Below are 20,491 nucleotides of genomic sequence, written 5' to 3'. Positions count from 1 at the left end.
CAAAGGTCTCATGCAATGTAGCTGGGAAAAAAAATACAATTACATTATAAAAGGTTCCACCATTCATTGAAATGCTTTATTATATCATAAAATGTATGTTTATAACATGCTAGACCTAATTAACAACATTTACATATGATCATAAATCGGTTAATGTCCATCAATGAGAAAAAAAGTTATTGTCACCCCTTTAGTATCTGGTTTTATGTATTAAATAAATCACTCTAGACATGGGTACCATTGTTTTGAGCCAATCTAGAAAACGTTTCTAGTTGTTAAGGAATTTGGTTGTGGACAGTAGCACACAATAATTAAGTTTTTAGATTAAATTGTGACTTTTACCTCTAGAATTGCCCCAGTGACACCTGGCTAAATATGTACCATTAAAAATGTAATGTATACATCCCAATCATTTTTCTTTAGAAACATTTTCTTTAAATTTTTTTTTTTTTTAGGTATAAAGAACGCAGATAGTCGGGAGCTGACCCGTGTGTCATCCACGCCAACTGAGGATTTTTTCTTTTATGTAAATGACTTTAAAATTCTTGGCACTCTTCTCCCCCTGGTGTCTCGGAAAGTTTGTGTCAGCACAGGTGGTGTCTATACAGATGACTCGAGTAAGTTATCTTCATATCTCAATAATAGTGCAATACAATATGGTAAAGTACAAATAATGTAGGTAATTGCTATAAGAAAACCACTCACATTTAATAGAGCTATTTAGAGCTCTGCTGTATTGCATGTGGATGGTACAAGCCCTGTGTAAGGATATATGGTGGTTGGAATAGTGTTGATCCTCCAGATGCAAATGCAGATATACGTAGTATATATGGGGGGTAAAAAGAACAAAAAGAACTCCAATGGTGCAGTAAGTACTGGTATATCGAGTAAATAGAAAGAGATGTACTTACATTTTTTAGACTTGCTCTAGTTAAAACAGCATGGGTGGTATAATCCCCACCTTGGGATATAGATGGAATCAGGTATCAAGCCAAAAAAAAACAAATCGTACTATAAAAAGTAACTATTTATTATAAAGAACATTTAAACAATAAAAGTATATAAAATAAGTTAAACGTTTCGCCTGTCCAAGAGGCTTTTTAAAAAAACTATAGCAGCACTGCCTTCTCCAAGGCAATGGATGCCCCTCTGATACTGAGAAGAGTCTAATAAAAGAGTTTTGCAGTAATTAATACATTTGAAGAACATAACACTGAGATATTTTTACTGTTGAAGTAGAATTGTGTCAAGCTTATGCAAAATGCATTATTTTTGTTAAATACCACTGACACCAGATTAGAATACATTAAATTGTTTAATAAAAATGACAATAAATAATAATTCATGACAATAAATGTCAGGTTACCATGAGATAAGCACTGTGCATTACCAAGGAATAACTCTTGCTATGGCATTATACCTTATTCTGTCTACAAATAATACTAAAGGTTGGCACAGATAGGTACACAAATAGATTAATTTCCGAACCCAACCATGCCACAGAGAATAATGGGAGGGTATTCTTCTTAAGTCCAATTATAGAATGTCAAATGATTTGCTGAAACATTTGCACAGAGAATATTGCTTTGCACAGTTGTCCCTTAAAAAGAATACTAAAATGTAAAAAGTTACAGAAAAGCAAATGGTTTTAACACCTTCACTTTATATAACAGCTATGTTCAAAATACCATTTCAGCAAGAAGTGCTTTAACAGACATAACTTCTCCCCATCTCCTTACTATTCCCGTGGCTTTAATGAATGCAGTGGGTCAGTCAATGAGAGGTACAGCGAAAGAGGCACTGAAAGAATGACCTGAAAGAACATGTGTTTTATGAAAATATTGACCAATTTCAAAAATAGCAAAATGTGCATTGTAGGTGTGTGGTAAAAAATACAACTTTAAAAGGAAGGGCTTTATGGATCTTCTGCACCAATAAAAGAAGACTGGAAGATGGAGCTGTGCAAACGGGGCTTTGCATGCATTTACACTTTCTATAGTATATGAGTGCTCGTCATGACCCACGTGAAAGCCCATGAAAAAAAGTAGAAACAAAAGGAGTAACTGTAATGCATCTATTGGCTAACTAGGTAGATTTAATGTGCAAAACGTGTGTAGGAGAAAAGTAAGGGACTGTGAAAATGTACCCCTTACATCTACCTAGGTCATCTTTACTCTCGTCTGCTGTAATTTTAAAGAAATTATGGGATCAATTTTTCCAACCATATAATATTGGTAATCTTTTTCCATTTTAGAAATGTTCAACTTACCCCCAGACATCTAGTTAATGTTTCCCCGGAACAAGTGATAGACTCCTTAGAGTTGTTTATCTTTGTTCCAGCTTCATATCGGCATTTAGTTACAAAGTTTACACAGTGAGACATTTACCAAATCAAAATTAAGAAAAGGTATTTTTTTTTAATTAATTTTGTATTTGTAAGCTGTTTTGCAGATAACTCCCTAATTTGCTGTCCTTATATATGGCAATATCATATAAGAATTTAACATTTTGGAGCTCTCTTCTAAACACCTCAATTAAGGATTAGTTGCTGATCCATTTGTTTTCTTGTTGAGGTTATTCGTTGGTTGATGTAAACATTGCAATTTCTATAGAATTGCAACGTTTTCCATCACAGATTTAAAACTATAGGGCAACTGCACCCTGGCCACTGAGATGAATTGGTCTGGGTTCTTTTAGTGGTCCTTTAAACCGAAGCAGTTGCAAATGTGATGCCAAAATAGTCAAGCTGAAAAAAAACACTTGAATTGGAAGGTCTCTTGAGAGGCAAGACTTGCCTGTCATGGTGCTCTTTTTTATGTTATCTTGAACTCACAATTTTAAGAATGGGAAAGCCTTTAATTGTCAGGTTAACCCTCCATGTGTGAAGATCGATGTAAAACAAAAGCAAAAAAAAAAACATTTGGCAAGTCAGTTTCACTTCATTTTTTTATTTTTATTTTTAAAATAGTTATCGTAGTATATTATGGATATGGGTCTGAACAAAAAGAACATGATTAAGAAAATGTGTGTAGGCATGCATTGTTTTTAATTGCCTTTACTTATTTTGCCCTACGCAACATTATTAGGGTGAGGGAGGTACGTAGGATTTATTTAACAGGGGTGGTGGCTTTGGACTTGGAACCCTAAACCACCTAGGGGCAACAAAGGAGACCCCAAAATAGAGGGGGTGGACAATGATCTCTCCATTCCTCCTTATTGTATTACTACCCACCCACCTAACTCCAATGGGTGGGGGGACAATGGCATGTTCCATCATATCTATATTATAGCTCTGTCATGGTCCATGGGTGGAGGCTGGGGGAACACAGACATGCCCTATTGTCCCAACCCACTACCCATTGGGGTGCTGAAGGAGACACTTGCATGTTCCCCCAAGATAGTATTTGAGAGCTGCCACTCGCAGGCGTCAGGTGGATCAGGTGGGTGGACTAAGCCATATTAACACTCTTTTCGAAAAAGTTAACCACGACCCAATCCACAGTGGCACAAGGCCACAATGGTATATAGCCTGCAACAGCTACACACATACTAGTAAGTAATTACATTTAGTAGTCTTAACATAAAATTAATTTGAATGCAACATATTTTTTATCACTTGATCAAACTGGCTGCTATCACTGTCAGAGGGCAAATAGTTGGCCTCCAGGCCTGAATTTAATGTCCAAATCCATCTCAGGCTCATTTTGTAATCTAAGTAGTCCACTATGAAAGCAAATATATTTTGACTCATTTGGTACGTGGTCATTCAGACCTTTCGGCAACCCGTGCCGTAACTTCAGATCTTCTGTGTTGTGTGCAGACACATTATTTATACAATTTCTTGTTTAAACATGTGTTTACATTTGTATAAATTGTATATCTTTCCAATCAAGCATTACACAGACAGTTGTTAGATTACTGTAGTCTTTCTTCCCTGTCCAAGTTTGTTTGTAAATCTCTTATACCAGAAAAAATGCTCAAGCCTAGTAAAAATAGTTTTAGATTATTTTTTAAATTTTTTATATTAGCATAATGGGCTTGTTTTTTTTTATTATTATCTTAATTATTGGATTCTTAATATATGTTAAGTGTTTACAGCTCCCAGCTATGTTACTGCAGTCATTCTGAATTAATACACTTAAAATGAAATATTATGCAAACACCCTTAGGATGCTCACATGTTGAAGCTTCACGCTAGCAACTCCTACTGGCCATTTTTCAAATTGATGAAACTATGGACATAAACCTGGTATTTGGCAGTGAAAATGTAATCATTTAACAAAAAAAAATTCTAAAATAAATCGTATATTTCTGTAGATATTAATGCAGCTATTTTAGATATTTTAATTGCAATTTTTTACTTTAGGAGAATATGTAAATTTTACTACATTGTAAATAAATAACATTTCTAAAGATGTAACAATGAAATTTTTTCCTACAAGTTTTAAATACAAAGTATATATATATATATCATAGGCATGCACACGGAGTGTATCCTAATCCCTGCGGCCCGCGCTGTATGCCCCCACAGACAGGGAGGGAGGCAGGAGAGGACCCGGGGAGTTCTTACCAGCAGAGTGGGAGGGTTCCTCATGCAAGATTGGAGCATTGCCGTGGCAACGCTCAGATCTCGCGAGAGTGAACTCTAGCCCTGCAGGCTAGAGTTCACTCACACTAGGACCACCAGGGATCAGGGATGGCAGCAAGGATCCCCCTCCCAGGCAAACGGTAAAAAGGGAGGGGGCTATTTCCTAATCTGTCCCCCTACCCCCACACACAATCCCTTCAAACAAATACACACACACACACACACGCACAGCACCCACACACAGCACCCTCACACACACAGCACCCTTACACACACAGCACCCTTATATACACAGACACAGCACCCTTACAGACACACACACAGCATCCTCACACAGCACATACACACAGCACCCTCAAACAGCACACAGCACACTACCAGCACCCGCACACTAACAGCACCCTCACACACAGCACACTAACAACACCCTCACACACACACACACAGCACCCTCACACACACAGCACCATCACACACACAGCACCATCACACACACAGCACCCTCACACACACACAGCACCCTCGCACAGCACCCTCTCACACACACACTGCACCCTCACACACACACAGCACCCTCGCACAGCACCCTCTCACACACACACTGCACCCTCACACACACGGCACCCTCACACACACACAGCACACCAACACCAACAACACCCTCACACACACACACACACAGCACTGTATGTGTGTGTTTGTGTATATATGTGTATATATATATATATATATGCATACACACATATACACGCGGAGTGTGTGTTTGTGCTTTAGGGTGCACACCCTTATACAAAAGGCTACGCACGCCTATGAGATATTTATAAAAACCTTAATAGTCCTTGCACACACACTTAAATATTAATGATTGGATATCCAGACGAAATTTGATGTCCGTTTCTGGTGGGACCTATTTGCACAGAACACTTTACTGGGAATACTCTATGTACTTTTACAGTAGAGAGCCTCTCTAAAGTGTGAGTGCTCCAAGTTATTTTCAATTATATTTAGAATTTTTACATATTGTCCTATGATAGCTGTTTATATTACAGATCATATCATACGTCCAGCGTGTGCGCAAAACCTCCTTTTCTTTTATCCAATCTTGTATATGTAAGTGTTTTTAAGATGACTGGGTTGGTTTTAGACGCCCTGGGATTTTATGTGTTAAATGACTGCATATTGTTTAGCGCCATTCTACCCATTTTTTGTGTGTGCTTAAATATAATGTCATTCTTAAAGCCAAATGCCAAAACATATAGTATACATAGTAACTGGCTTGCACTCAAGTTTTTTTGAAGTAGAAAAAATTTCCTTTATTGTATATTCATTAAAAATCTGATGGACGTTTCAGCCCCCGTCTGTGGCTTTCCTCAGGATCAATACATCCTGTATTCAATACATCCTGTATTGATGTATTGATCCTGAGGAAAGCCACAGACGGGGGCTGAAATGTCGATCAGATTTCTAATGAATATACAATAAAGGAATTTTTTTCTACTTCAAAAAACCGTGAGTGCAAGCCAGTTACTATGTATACTATATGAGATATATATATATATATGTAATAAAAAACAAAAAAGGTATGGTGGGGAAATTGCAGTTTAAACAATTGCATATGTTTAATCTGCAATTGGATAAATACTTGCAAAAACATAATAAACAGAGATATACAATTTTAATTAGTGGCGTAATAGCTTCTTGATCCAAGGAGATATCTGACTGCCATTATGGGGTGAAGAAAGAATTTGTTTTTTCCTAGTTTGCTGCATAATTGGAAGCTCATCAGACTGGATTTTTTTGCCTTCTTATGGATCAACAGCAAATAATCAAATGTGAGAGAGACTGAGCTTGATGGACTCATGTCTCTTTTCAGCTATGTAACTACTACTACTATGTAATATGTAAGTTGTTACGGTGACCGGAGTGTTCCTTTTTTCCCCACAATCTTTATTTAAGGTGTTTAATTTTGTGCAGCAAGAAAGGCAAACTGCCTGTAAGAAGGAAAAGTTTTAACAGCGAGAGGTAGTCAACCTGGTCCCTACTGCCCACTAGTGGGCAGTTTGGGATTTCAGATGGGCGGTGGTGGGTTCTGCAGAAAACACCGGGTGGTCCTCGATGGCTGTGGAAAAGGCCGGTAGTGGAGATTCTTTCATCTCCCCTGCCAGCCCATGCATAGCCAGCCTTGCTGTAAGCCCTCTCAGGCTGTTGAGGAGCTCACACACACAGCACCCCTCACACACACTGCACCTCTCACACACACACACAGACCCTCACAGACACACATAGAAAAAAAAGTAGAATAGAAAATAGAAAAAAGGCAAAGGTATAGATAAATTTAAGTACATATTTAAAAAAAAAACCTTTCTAAAGAAAAAAATCACACTTTTCATTATTATTATTATTATTATTAAAGATATTTAGATAACGCTAGCTTATTCCACAGAGCTTTTTTTTTACAATAAAAGGGGAATTTACCAAATGAGACAATAACAAAGTTTAACAGGAACAATAGGTAGTTGAGGCCCCTGCTCAAACGAGCTTACAGTCTAGAGGGTTATAAAAACACAATAGGAAGGGTATTGAGGGAGACATGGTAGGAAAGTAGCAGAACTGGAGGTGAGAGTAGAGTGTGGCACTTTAGGAGAGAGCAAGAGGAAGGATTAAGAGATAGAAGTTACTCTTGGGGGCCGTAAGCATTCCTAAAAAGATAGGTTTTGAGAGACTTCTTAAATGATTGAAGACTAGAGGAGAGTCTGACAGGGGGAGGCAGGCTGTTCCAAAGGAAAGGAGCCAGCCGTGAAAAGTCTTGCAGACGTGAATTTGTAGTAAGAGTGTGAGCAGCAGACAGGAGGTCACCAGTAGAGCGGAGAGGCCGAGAGAGGACATACCTAGGAATCAGTGAGGAGATGTAAGAGGGGCTAGAGTTGGTTAGAGCTTTATAGGTAAGGGTTAGTATTTTAAATTGAGACCTGTGGGGTACAGGAAGGATTGACAGAGGGGTGAGGTGTGAGAGGAGCGACAGGAGAGAAAGATCAGCCTGGCATCAGAATTCAGCACAGATTGTAGGGGGGCAGTACGGCTTCTGGGGAGACCAATTAGGAGAGAATTAGAGTAATCAATGCGTGAGATTACTAGAGCGTGAACAAGCTCCTTGGCAGCATCTTGCATAAGAAAGGGGCGTATGGGGGCAATGTTTGCACTATAAAATTAGTTACTGTGGTACTGGTGGGCGGTAAGGACATTTTACCATCAACAAAGATACAAAAGTGGGCAGTAGGTATTGAAAGGTTGACTACCCCTGGTGTAATATGTAGATAATCAGGTTTACAGTACTATGGTGATGGTACAGGATTTGGGTAACATAGCTCTTTAGTGTGGGTATGAATCACACCATGAGGATGTTATAAACATAATGCCCATCATAGGATTTCAAGATCGTGTCTAAGCCTTGCCCGGAGTGTTCCTTTAGTTAATAACAAAGTAGTTTGATTCTGGGGAAAGATTCTAAAAAGTTACAAATGAGCAGGAACATTCTATTGGTTTCCATGGTGACCGCTTCATTTTTAGAACTGCGCCTAATTTATCTTTTCTTAGGCCACCAAGACATATAAATCGTAATAGACGTTGTGGAAAGTCAATTTATTTAATTTGCTTCTGGTCTTTTCATTCCTTCAGCCACTTACACAGGACCTTCCAACTTGGTCTTCTTTGAACAAACAGCAGGCTCCTTAAGGATACGGTGGAATGCAGCAACTGGGCCCGTCACCAGCTATAAAGTCCTTTACATTCCTCTAACAGGTTTAGGACAGCTGATTCCATCAGAGCAGAGAGAGGTATTATTGCTACTTGATATTTGCCCACAACCTGAAGAATGCTGTGTTTTGTCAGTGTGAAATAGTTTGAGAACATTGAAACTTTCTCATTAAATATAGAGTCTGTGAATTAATTGCCTTTTTATTACAAGACAATAAAAATACTGACAAAATCAACAAGTTTGATACTGGCGATGGTAGATTGCAAGATTCTTGGATGTATGTAGGAACCCGAATGTATTTTGGATAAGGAACATTCTGCAATGAAAATATTTTTAAAGGAATTTTCTCATATGAATACATTGGAGTGCCAATAATTGTTCCACACATATATTTAAAAAGTTTTTTGTTTGTTTGTATTTTTATAAACATATGTTGTGTTCGCAATTGTTTGATACCCATGAGAGCAGAGTATTTTGTATGTTTTTTTTTTTTTTTTAACAAAAGATCAAAAGGTTGAACAATAAAGACAATCTTCTTTGCTCATTTTTACCAAGGGTGCCAATAATAGTAGAGGGTACTGTATAATAAAGTTTTGGCTAATTTTAATTTGCTCTAATTAAGAGATTAATTAAAAACCCTGATGGCTAAATATCTTAAACTTTTACAATCTTCTAAGCAAACCCATTCAAATCCAACATATATTTTATATTATCTAGAAGCCATTGACACCTGTGTGAATTCTTGGCAGAATAAAAGGCATAGAACTAGATTTAGCTTGTTGTCGCAGGTTACATGCGAGCAGTTCTACACACACTATTTGTAAGGAAAACAACAGTCCATTTTTATTAAAGGAACACTCTAAACAACACACAATGTTGTAGTGGGTATGTTGCCCCATTACCCCACTGATGTAGTCAAAAAATGTAGGTTTCATCTGGAAATAAAAAATCAGAGACTCCTGCTTGGAGCTACCTTTGGCTCTCATGGGCTAAGTTCTGCAAGGCCAGATCATTGACAGAGCGTCTAAGCTTGCCACTGTCAGCCATTGAACGTCTGCCTGCAGGAAAATGTGGGGAGCGAGAAAACAAGTTTTTGCTATGTATTTTATTTCATGAAACCTGTTTGCAGCGTAGAAACGTGTTTGTAGAGTAGCGGTAACACGTCACTTAATAATGTTTGTTTGTTTTAACAGCTCACCATAACTGCAGGACAGACAGAAGCCATTTTGCAAAGTCTGAGACCAGGGACGGAGTATTCTGTTAGCATTACTGCTTTATATCCCAACAGCATAGGGGAGACCGTTTCTGGCAGAGACAAAACCTGTGAGTTTTGTTATTTACTACTATTCATATCTCATGTTACAGTTTAGGAATTTCATGGAATTTTGTAATATTTCAGCAGAAAAAGAATTTGAAAATGTAAGAATGTGAGTAGCATTGCAAAGTCATGTAACAGTACAAAATGAAATATTTATGGAAATTATTTTGGATCTTCTTGTGCTCTATTTTAATTAGTTTCTAACTAATATTTTCCAAGTCTGTTCCTTCCCTGCTAAAACTTACAGGGTGATGTTACTGTTACTATTCCATATCCACCACGTTTTACGGGACACACATCACTTATACCAGGGCTGCCCAACAGGTGGATCCCCAGATGTTGTAGAACTACAACTCCCATGATGCTTTGCATGCCTTTAGAATGCATTTAAAACGACAAAGCATCATGGAAGTTGTAGTTCTCCAACATCTGGGGATCTAAATGTTGGGCAGCCATGACTTATACAGATTAGTTAATTCAGCAACCCTAGCTATGAAGAATCTAATCTAGAATGTATGTAGCTGAAGATACTATTGATAACATCATTGCCTTCAATTTTCTTAATTTGCAACTTTATTGATAGAAAAATGTGACATAATGGCAATTTCTAACAGTAAAATAGTAATTACTGATACTGGATATTGGATTACACCATATTATAGAGACCATGTCTTGCTATGTCATTTAATATCCAATATCATTCCAAACACATGCATGTGATAAAATTACAAACACATTCTACAAGACAGACATGCAAAATAATCTTAAGGGCATTATTATTGCAAGAATTTGTTTGATCTGCTTCGGTTTGTCCAAATAAATTAATCAAATCCATCAAATCCAAAAAGTAAGAAAGTAAGTAAAAGTAAGATCCATTTAGAATCAATTTGTTTTGGTATAAACTAACAGAAATTTCATTTGGATGAAGCAGCTCAAAAGTCTAGTGCTTATCTACTAGACAACAAGAGGAAAAAATTATTAATCTAAATTTGCAATTCTCTTGTCAACTCTCCACCATGCCCTGTTCAGTGAATAAATCACATTGCTTGATATTTGGAAAATGTGTTTATATTACTCTGCAGTGTTATTAATATGTGTTTAAATCAATTATCTCTAGTAAGTCAGCTTTCTATATTAAACTTTCGTGTGACGGAATCTGGTCCTAACTTTCTGAAATTGGCATGGACTCCCAGTGGAGCCGAATCTCCTCGAGGATACCGGCTCACATTCTTAACAAGAGGTATGTCTATCACAAGCTGTCCTGTTAGCTGGACTGATAAACATGAATTGTACGTTAACGCATTCCAATACGGGATCACGCCACAGAGCTTTGCGCTTGTAGGGCTGCTTGCAACATCTTCGTATAACTGTATAGCTTCTACAGAAAAAGAAAAACATTTTGAACTAGCATAGGAAGCACATGTTCATGAATCATGAAGGCAGTGTTTACATTGCTTCCTAAAGCCAGCTCTAGTGGCTGTCACTCTGAGGGGCTTCCTGGTTTAGGTCCTGCAAGGATCGCAGAACCAATGTTCAGCCTCTCCACGCTTTGCATGCAATGCATCTCTAGTAGAACATACTAATTGGTGCAGTGTCAGTGGTGTATTTTGGATTTGTGCTGCCCTAGGCACGACTAAATTCGGGCACCCCCAAAATCTAAATTTGCCCCCTCAATTTGTGTCAAGGCCATTTTTTTGACTGACAGACACATGCCCTCATTAATACATGCACTGATATACACTCACTGACAGATACAGTCATTGGCACACACTGTTTAACCAACACACACTTTGACAGACACACACATTGACACACCCACTCACTGACAGGCACACACTCTCAGATACACATAAAATGACATACAGACACTCACAGGCACACCCATTATCACTCACAGACACACACTGACAGCTACACTCACTCACTCACAGTAAGGCGGACAGCCCCAGAACACGAGGCAAACAAGGCATTTGTCTGGGATCTTGGGGTGGCATTTTTTGGCGCCCCCCCCTGAAAGTGCCGCCCTAGGCAAATGCCTTGTTTGCCTTATGATAAATACATCCCTGTGCAGTGTGATGATTTGCTGTGCACATGCCTCACCTATGGGGAAGCATTGCATTTGCTGAGATCATCAGGAGTGATGATTGGAGGCAAATACACAACATGAGACCAACATGCATGGGGAGCAAAGGTAAGTAAAAACCCTTTTTTTGGCGCATAAAGGGGGAATAATAATTAAAATCATTAGTAGAACACTATAGCGCTAGGACATGTTTGCTATAGTGGTGATTTAACTCTAAAAGTCTGTCTTCAGTCTGTCTGTATGCAGAGAATTATATGATTTTATATGCTCCACAAGCCAAACTGTTGAAATTTTTTTTTTTTAACAACTTGAAATTGGAAAACTAGTGCTGTTACACATAGATGTCCGTAAACACGCACAATCTCTAGCATGCAATCACTTGATAAGTATTACAGGATGCCATATTTAGCTAAGTGTACGCCATTTTGCAGCTTTTTATTTCTATGGCATGTTCACTTTAAAGGAGCACTATAGGGTCAGGAACACAAACATGTATTCCTGACCCTAAAGGGATAAAACCACAATCTAGCTCCCCTGTCCCCCTCATGCCTCCCTAAATATAGTAAAATCTTACTTGTATTCAAGTCTGCAGCTGCTTACTTTGTCCCTGTTTCGTTTAGACCTGCCCACTGCAGAAGTGGTAGCCTGATCCAATCACAATGCTTCCCCATAGAATTGGCTGAGACTGACAAAGAGGCAGATCAAGGGCAGAGCCAGCATGATTCAAACACAGCCCTGGCCAATCAGCATCTAATCATAGAGATAAATTGAATCAATGCATCTCTATGAGGAACGTTCAGTGTCTGCATGCAGAGGGAGGAGGTACTGAATGTTTGGATGCATTTTAGGCAGCCATGACCCAGGAAGGATCTCTAACAGCCATCTAAGCAGTGGCCAGTGAAGTTATCACTAGGCTGTAATGTAAACATTGCATTTTCTCTGAAAAGACAGGGTTTACAGCAAAAAGCTAAAAGGTAACGATTCTACTCACCAGAACAAATGCAATAAGCTGTAGTTGTTCTGGTGACTATAGTGTCCCTTTAAGGACCGTATTCCATTAAAAGACATATAAAAAGCACTGCTATTTGCAGCTTTACCAGAGATGTCAATGGGAGAACTGATATTCATTGACCACGGTTAACTGCATCTAATGCAACAGAACTCAGTCCTAAGTCTGGCGTACAACATATGAAAACTTTTTTAAATTATGTTTAATGTTCTATAAATAAAGTATAACTCCACACCTGTGATTTTTCCAAATTTAGATGTGGACATAACTGCGCTTGTTATTTTCAGGTTCTGGCATGTGTCCGAGCCAAAATGTGTCTTTGTCTCTACCCCACCCAGTTGTGGCAATGTTTCTGTAGCAGTAAAGAATTCTTTGCCCCAAGGCTCAGAGATCCGCGATCCTCCCTAGAAATGCTGTAGTAGATGATTTGTAGAGTTAGTACTTTATATTTGCTGTCATGGAAACACACCTTCATAATTATTGCTGAGATAATGATATCTTTTATTTTATTTTATTAATAACCAGGTGATGGAAGGACAGGAGAAAAAGTACTGGGTGCTGGCGCAGTGTCAGACACCCTTAGTGACCTGATACCTGACACAGACTATGTTCTCGCTCTATACCCTCAATACCAGAGACAGGCTGGCAGCCCAACCACAATTTCAGGACGCACACGTAAGTTTAATATTATTTCCTTACTTAAATTGCCTTATTTAGGATTCACGTGTCGACTGGTTGAGAATCATGAATGGTAAAGTCTTTAAATGGCTAACTCATGAATTTGTAAATGTTTAACAAAGACAAAACCACAATGAAAAACAATAACAAAAAAAATCCCTTATAGGTGAACTTTAAGACCTGTTCCTATTTTGGATCCCCATACATATTACGCTTTTATCTATAAAAACAACACATATTTAAATACAAGTCTTCGCAAAATTGCTGAAATGAATGTATCCCCACTGCTTACACAGGCCAATCACTTCTATTTACGAAAAATCTATCTATCTCATGCAAGCCCATATAGTATATTTATTATTTTTTCTTCAGTAAAAGGGATACTCTAATTGAGGTCAGATAGGAAACCAAAATGGCTTCTTTCTCCAGTGCTTTTCAATGGCATTGCTTGTAAGTAATTGTAAACATTTACAACTTAAAGTGGGATGCATTTATTTAAAAACAGTTCAGTCTATTTATTTTGAACTAATGATATTTCTTTCAATGAATGCCTGTGTAATTAGGGCCCATGGAAGCGGTTCAGGATTTGGTCATGCAGAATGTCAGGTCGCAGAGTATGACAGCAACATGGAGAAGTGTCAGAGGTGCCACAGGCTATCGAATCTCTTGGGTGTCTCAGTCAGGTGAGTTGGTCATATACTAATATTAAATGGATTTGGCAATGCATATTTTGAGTATGGAACAACAGTATTTGGGTTCTGTGTACACAGTGCCATTTTTAGGTCTTTGTGCCCCGTGCAAAACGCAAGGGTGACACTTATCCTTCCATCATTTATTATTATTATTTAATGCCAAAAGGGAAATTTACAGGATGGCTTTTTATTTATTTATTTTGTTTATTTAATTTAATTTACTGTAAAAGCCACTAATGATAAACACAGTCTAAGTTCAAATTGACTTTTTGAATAAATAAAATTAATTTCTAAATTTGTCATTAATATTTATATATAAAAATAAAACACTTAATAATTAATATAAAAAGATAAATAAAATAAAACCAGATCTTACTGCAAGATTGCAAGATTGCTACCTAAAATGGATAGATTTATCCCACCCTTGTCAGCCAGTCAAATAGATACAATAGTTTTCAAAGCATTGAAAGTGATTCCAGAGCATTGATACCCTACTATTTCCCATGATGCTCATTGAGCCATTAGTCTGACTGTGCATAATAGGTAAAGCCATGGCTGTTTAAAGCCTCTTGTTAGAGTATGATCCCAAACTATTTCTCCCTCATCAAAATGTAGCTTTGATCACACAGCTGCTCAGTGCTGTGGGCAAAATTCATTTGTTTTTGGTACAATTTCAGCCTATTATCGTACCACAAAACAATAACATACAAGTGTATGTTTGATAAACGAGGTGTATTCGCTTTTTGCAACAGCCTGTTCTTTTGCCAGCCATTGTGTGGGCATACTCCACCAGGCATGAACAGCGAGTTAGCTTGCTTAGAACCTGAAATGTATCCAAACAGATTTATTATGCAGATATTACTAAAATTAAACATGAAAGAACAACAAAAGTTAGTCCTTACACAACCTTTTGCGGTATGGTAAACCGTACGCCACTAACGCTTTTAAAGATTTTATAGTTTGAATTAATTATAGGCAGACTCCTACTGATTATTCTGTAAGAAAATTACAGGGTGTCAGATACTACCGAAAAATTGAGTCCAGGCTTGTAAAATACTGATTTACCCATTATTAATATCTTCACTACTAATAAAGTCTATATATAATAGTATGATTTTGTTTTGCATTGTAAAATGATATTTATTAAATATAGCGCTCTTTTCGTCCCTGCTGCTCCTGTGTTGGTCCTCACTGGAAACACATTTCTTCATTGAGTTCTCTGCCTTGAGCCTGCATGGCTAAATCTGTACAGTGCTGATGAATAGCAGAAAGAGGAAGGAGGAGTTAGTAAAATATCAGGGAATATTTGCATTCTACCATGCCATTTAAAAAAACAAAAGCCTTGTTTGAGTGAAGCAATGCTATTTTCTTAAAATGTTCTGACATTAATGCATTATCACACTCCTTACAAATACCATTCTGATTTTTTAAATTGTTTTATGATTCCTTTATATTCAATTTCCACTCTCTTTACAGCTATGCCAAGGACACTGAATTCTGAACAATTACAGGTAATACTCGAAAAAATTGAATATCTTGCAAAAGTTCATTTATTTCAGTAATGCAACGTAAAAGGGGAAACTAATATATGCAATCAATAAAACAAGGAGTGTACATAGAACAAAGCTGATAGCTTCCATGCCACACCGCATTGAGGCAGTAATTGCTGCAAAAGGGGCCCAAGTACTGAGTCCATATGCATGCTTATACTTTTCAGAGGTCCGATACTGTTCTATGTACACTCCTTGTTTTATTGATTGCATGTAATATTCTAATTTACCGAGATTGTGGATTTGGGGTTTTCATGAGCTGTAAGCCATAATCATCGCACTTATGACGAAATCCCGGCTTGAACTATCTTGCTTTACATGTAATGCGTCTATCTCATATATTAGTTTCCCCTTTTACGTTGCATTACTGAAATAAATGAACTTTTGCACGATATTCACATTTATCGAGTATCAGCTGTATAATAAAAATATAATTTTAGCTTTCCATTTTCAGCAGTTTGGCTAGCACAATATATTGATAAAATTGCAATCACTATATAAAAGTGAATCACTGTGACATTAGCAGCCAATGCATTGTTAACTTTGCTCTGATATATATGATTTTGGGAGCCATTGTAAAAAGTTGACATGGGAGCAAGGGTAGAAAAAACAGGGAGGTAAATACGAGGGTGAGTCTAGCAGTAGAAATTATTCTAAACTGTAAAGGGTTAACCTGGGCACATGCAGTTTTCATTGTGTAGGTTCTAAATGCACTGGGTAAGTAGCTCAAATTAATTTTTTACGTTTAACTCCAAAACTATATATATTCACATTGTCAAGGCATGCTGACGCATGTTTGCATTTTATCTTAAGCAGAATCTGACAGGTAGCCTTTGGGGTCCTCTATAACTTACCAGGCGTTATACTAATCATTATAGATAGCTGGAATGTGGAAACGCGGCTGTTTAAATAATTTCCCCAATTATTGTATTACAGGAAGTATCATGTGGGACCTATTCATTAAACCACATTGTATGTGGAGAGCTGATGGACTTGTAAAATCTAAACCAAAAGAGTCGAATTGGAAAAATGGATGAGTTGGAGAACTTTCTAGTTTGCTTTTTGTGGCATAAAATGTGCCCTAACCCTTGTCTTCTTTACAATATAATGTTTAGTGAATAAGTCCTTTCATTGACATTATGAGGGTTAGTGATAAGACATAGGCTTATGGTTACAAGATAAAGCCAAGCACAAAAAATATAAAAACATTGAAAATAAGTTTGCCCCTCGGTTAGTCCCATTAGGTTGTTAAAATGTTCTAGATCTCTGTGCACTTTGAGTGAAATTCAGGGCATTTTAAGCCCATACATACTTGCCTTTAATGGGCATTATAGATGTCAGTGAGTTAGAAATGATGTCTTGATTTCTCCATAGGTGATGAAGCAAAGGATTTTGATGTGGATGCAAACATAAACTCGTACTTAATGCAAAATCTTCAACCCAATACGGAATATATTGTGTCTGTCAGTGCCCTGTATGGTTCCACAGAAGGGCCCGCTGCGCAGACGAGAGTTAAAACAGGTATTACTGCATTGACGCAATTGTCCCTGTGATTTGGTTATTTTGAGCAGGTATGTAAACAGTATAAATGGATGATTGAATAAAGCAGAATTTGTACCTCCTCCCAAATCCCCTACTCTGATGCTTGCTGCATGATTTGGAGAAAGCATAAGTGATTCAGGATGTATATATCTTGATTCCTTCCTCTACAAATAAAAAAAATACAAAATTCTTTTTACTATGAAACAAAATTAAAAGTTATATAAAAATACAGCTAAACGGAAAAATGTAAATGTATTGTCACGTTAGACATCCCTGCCTACTCTGCTTACTGATCACTTATAAATCCAGCCCCAAATATAAGGTGGAAAAAGTATGTAGTAACTATTTTTATGTGTATAGTGCCAATAGTAACTTACTATATAAATAGCATAACTGCACACATTAACCAATAAATTGGAATGTCTGCACATGACTGACAGCATATAAAAAAAGACACAGAAGTGTGTTGTTTGATCATATTATTTTGTGCAGTTTTTTATTGTGCACAATGACATTTATTGCACTTTTATTCCCTTTTAATCGTAGTAGTGTGATTTTTTTTTTTGTTTTGTTATATTGGTTTTTAACGGTCAAAGTGCAGATGAGAAAAAATAGAATATTTGTTACTTTGACTTTCTTCACATGGAGTACTTATTTACAATTATTATCCAATGGCAGCTGGACAGTGCATGCAGACAGAGATCTGGCATTCTCTTATAAACCTGAACACAGCAGCTTCAACTTAACACATTCAGTTTCTGACACTTATTTTAGATGGAGAACTTTGGGGGCTGTATTAAAAGATCATCATTTATTGCATCTAGCAGTGAAACCGTTCAGTCCTAGGTACTGTGCATATTACCAAGTCAGCGTTAAATGTCAGAATATGTCCTTGCATCATAATGCCTTGCAAATCTGATTATCCTAAAAATCTTAAAATCTATCCATTCACCCCAAAAACCTATCCACCACTAAGTGACTAGTCAAGGGATAGGCAATCTTCGGCACTCCAGATGTTGTGGACTACATGCCCCATAATGCTCTTACACCCATAATGCTGGCAAAGCATCATGGGAGGTGTCGTCCAAAACATCTGGAGTGCCAAAGGTTGCATATGCCTGGTCTAGTCACTCAGAGACTCTGAAAATTGTCTCCAATCATTGTAAAAATACATGATTCCGCCGTAGAACCTGGCCATTTACCTTCAGATTTTTTCCATTCAATCTGATAACCTGGCAAATCGCCTAGACACCATATTTAAGTGAAGCCTTTAAGTAGTAGTTGTTTTAGAATAAGGCTACTTTTTGAAGTTAGAGTACAGTGTTCCTGGGGGCCTTGCATTCAGCTGTTGTCCCCACTAGGTGAGTCACCAAGTTTTAGTGACCCCGCTTTATTATGAAAAGTGCAATAGAAACAGCAAGAGATTGAAACTATTGTTGGTAAAACAAAAATAAGCTAACATTTAACAACTTTAATGATAAGTAACCTTTGTTGTTGTGCCCCATTTACTGTTTTATCTGTGATTTGTAAAAATAAAAATGTGGCTGCTCCTTTCTTCACTAGAGTCAGCAATATTCCAGGTACTGAGGACAATAGCAGAGAGCCCCACATCCATTCAGGTGATTTGGAACGTGATCCCAGAAGCCAATGGCTATAGGCTGGAATGGAGACGATCCAGAGGTAGAGATACTTTGTATTATCCTTACACATAAAAACCCTGCAGTGATTTGTACGTACAACTAACTGTATGTCTGTTTTTTAGCTGGTGCAAAAGCTCCTCAAACAGTAAATTTGCCCACCAACACCAACTCATATCGGATCACTGGACTGAGACCAGGAACTGAGTATCAAATCACAATTTACACCCTATACGATGGAAGAGAGGTGGCCACACCTGCAACAACCTCATTGACAGGTAAAATTAATAATTCCTGAATTCCAAAACAATATATTCATGCTTTGTTGAGAACACAGGAATGATAGAACATCATTACTCTAAGCAACATAACCACTACAGCTCAGTCTGCATCAGGTATGTTGCAAATAGTCTCTGAGATCCATCACCCATTTCTTTTCCAAGCTGTTTAAGAGCAATTTATCAAATAACAGTGCTCTTCCCAGCACCTCCTCATCTGCACTGATAATTCTGAATTTACACTTCCACATAATCTATGTTCATTTCATCTTATCTGGATGTTAGTGATTGGTTGAGAGTGCTGGTGATGGGTTAGAGCAGCAATCCCAGTCTATTCATGCCTAGGTTGGATATATTGACAATTATAATGTGGATATGTAAATTTCGCATTAAAACAATGCAGGGTAACCCTTCTCTTATCAACATACAGAGAGGATGTTAGAACTTGGTCACAAACTTGACCTCCTGCTAATGGCTTAAAGTTACTCCAAGCTCCATGACCACATCTAGGATTTGAAGGTAAATAAAAATAAACTAGTGCATACTAAATTAAAGTGCTACCAAGTGAAAACAAAAAAGAGAGAACTCGACGCGTGTTTCGGCGTGTCAGCACGCTGTCATTAGGAACACTGCTCCTGACAACGGCGTGCTGACATGCCGAAATGCTCGTCAAGCTCTCTTTTTTTTCACTTTCCTTGGTAGCACTTTAATTTAGTGTGAGCGACCGCCTGGAACCCCGACCAGGTACCTCCGTCAATCGCTGCTTTCTAGTACTGGTGAGCACCATAAGCACTGTACTGGAACACCCTAACCACCGTAGACCCCACAAACCGCCACAGCTTGCTTGGGGTCTCACCGTCCGCCACCCACCCTGGACCCAAGACCAGGATCCAGCTTCCAGTGGGTAGACCTCTCCTAGTCCAGAAAGCGTAGCAGGAACAGCTCTTATAAGAGCAAGTGATTATACTCAGGGGAGTATTGTGATATAGCAATATCTAAGTCTAAGTCCCCCTGAAGTCTATTCGCGGTTTTGGTCCATGTGAACCAGATGGCCGCCACCTCGTGGTCGTCCATAGGAATTGCGGCCACCCGGACTAACACTTAGACCCCTGCAATGGAAATTGGAACAATGTATCAATTAAACTTGACAAGCTCCAGGGTGGTCTCCGGTTCGTGCGGCTGTTCGGTAAACAAATCGTATAGTCCCAATTGCACGAACAGAGCCTGTTTAAAGTATTTTAGCCAGGTCTACAGCAGTGACCATAGTCACAGGGTAGGAGGCTGGCAAACAGGCCACTACAAAAAACAGTGGCGAGGTTACTTTTACCACATTTAGTATGCACTAGTTTATTTTTATTTAGT

General features: G+C 38.0%; 1 protein-coding gene across 2 annotated transcripts in view; it reads left to right on the top strand.

Annotated features, from left to right (window-relative positions):
- The window catches only part of COL7A1 (collagen type VII alpha 1 chain), a 193,817-nt gene that overhangs the window by 57,385 nt on the left and 115,941 nt on the right, over window positions 1-20,491 (top strand). For both annotated transcript variants that reach the window (XM_063426212.1, XM_063426213.1), the window contains exons 6-14: window positions 456-617; window positions 8,264-8,421; window positions 9,536-9,665; window positions 10,778-10,900; window positions 13,278-13,427; window positions 13,994-14,113; window positions 17,047-17,193; window positions 18,778-18,894; window positions 18,977-19,129. In XM_063426212.1, coding sequence (XP_063282282.1) covers window positions 456-617; window positions 8,264-8,421; window positions 9,536-9,665; window positions 10,778-10,900; window positions 13,278-13,427; window positions 13,994-14,113; window positions 17,047-17,193; window positions 18,778-18,894; window positions 18,977-19,129 — 1,260 coding nt within the window. The remainder of the gene's footprint in view (window positions 1-455; window positions 618-8,263; window positions 8,422-9,535; window positions 9,666-10,777; window positions 10,901-13,277; window positions 13,428-13,993; window positions 14,114-17,046; window positions 17,194-18,777; window positions 18,895-18,976; window positions 19,130-20,491) is intronic.

The sequence above is a fragment of the Pelobates fuscus genome, chromosome 7 (assembly GCF_036172605.1).
Source record: "Pelobates fuscus isolate aPelFus1 chromosome 7, aPelFus1.pri, whole genome shotgun sequence".
Taxonomy (NCBI): domain Eukaryota; kingdom Metazoa; phylum Chordata; class Amphibia; order Anura; family Pelobatidae; genus Pelobates; species Pelobates fuscus.
This window is presented reverse-complemented; position numbering and strand designations above follow the sequence as displayed.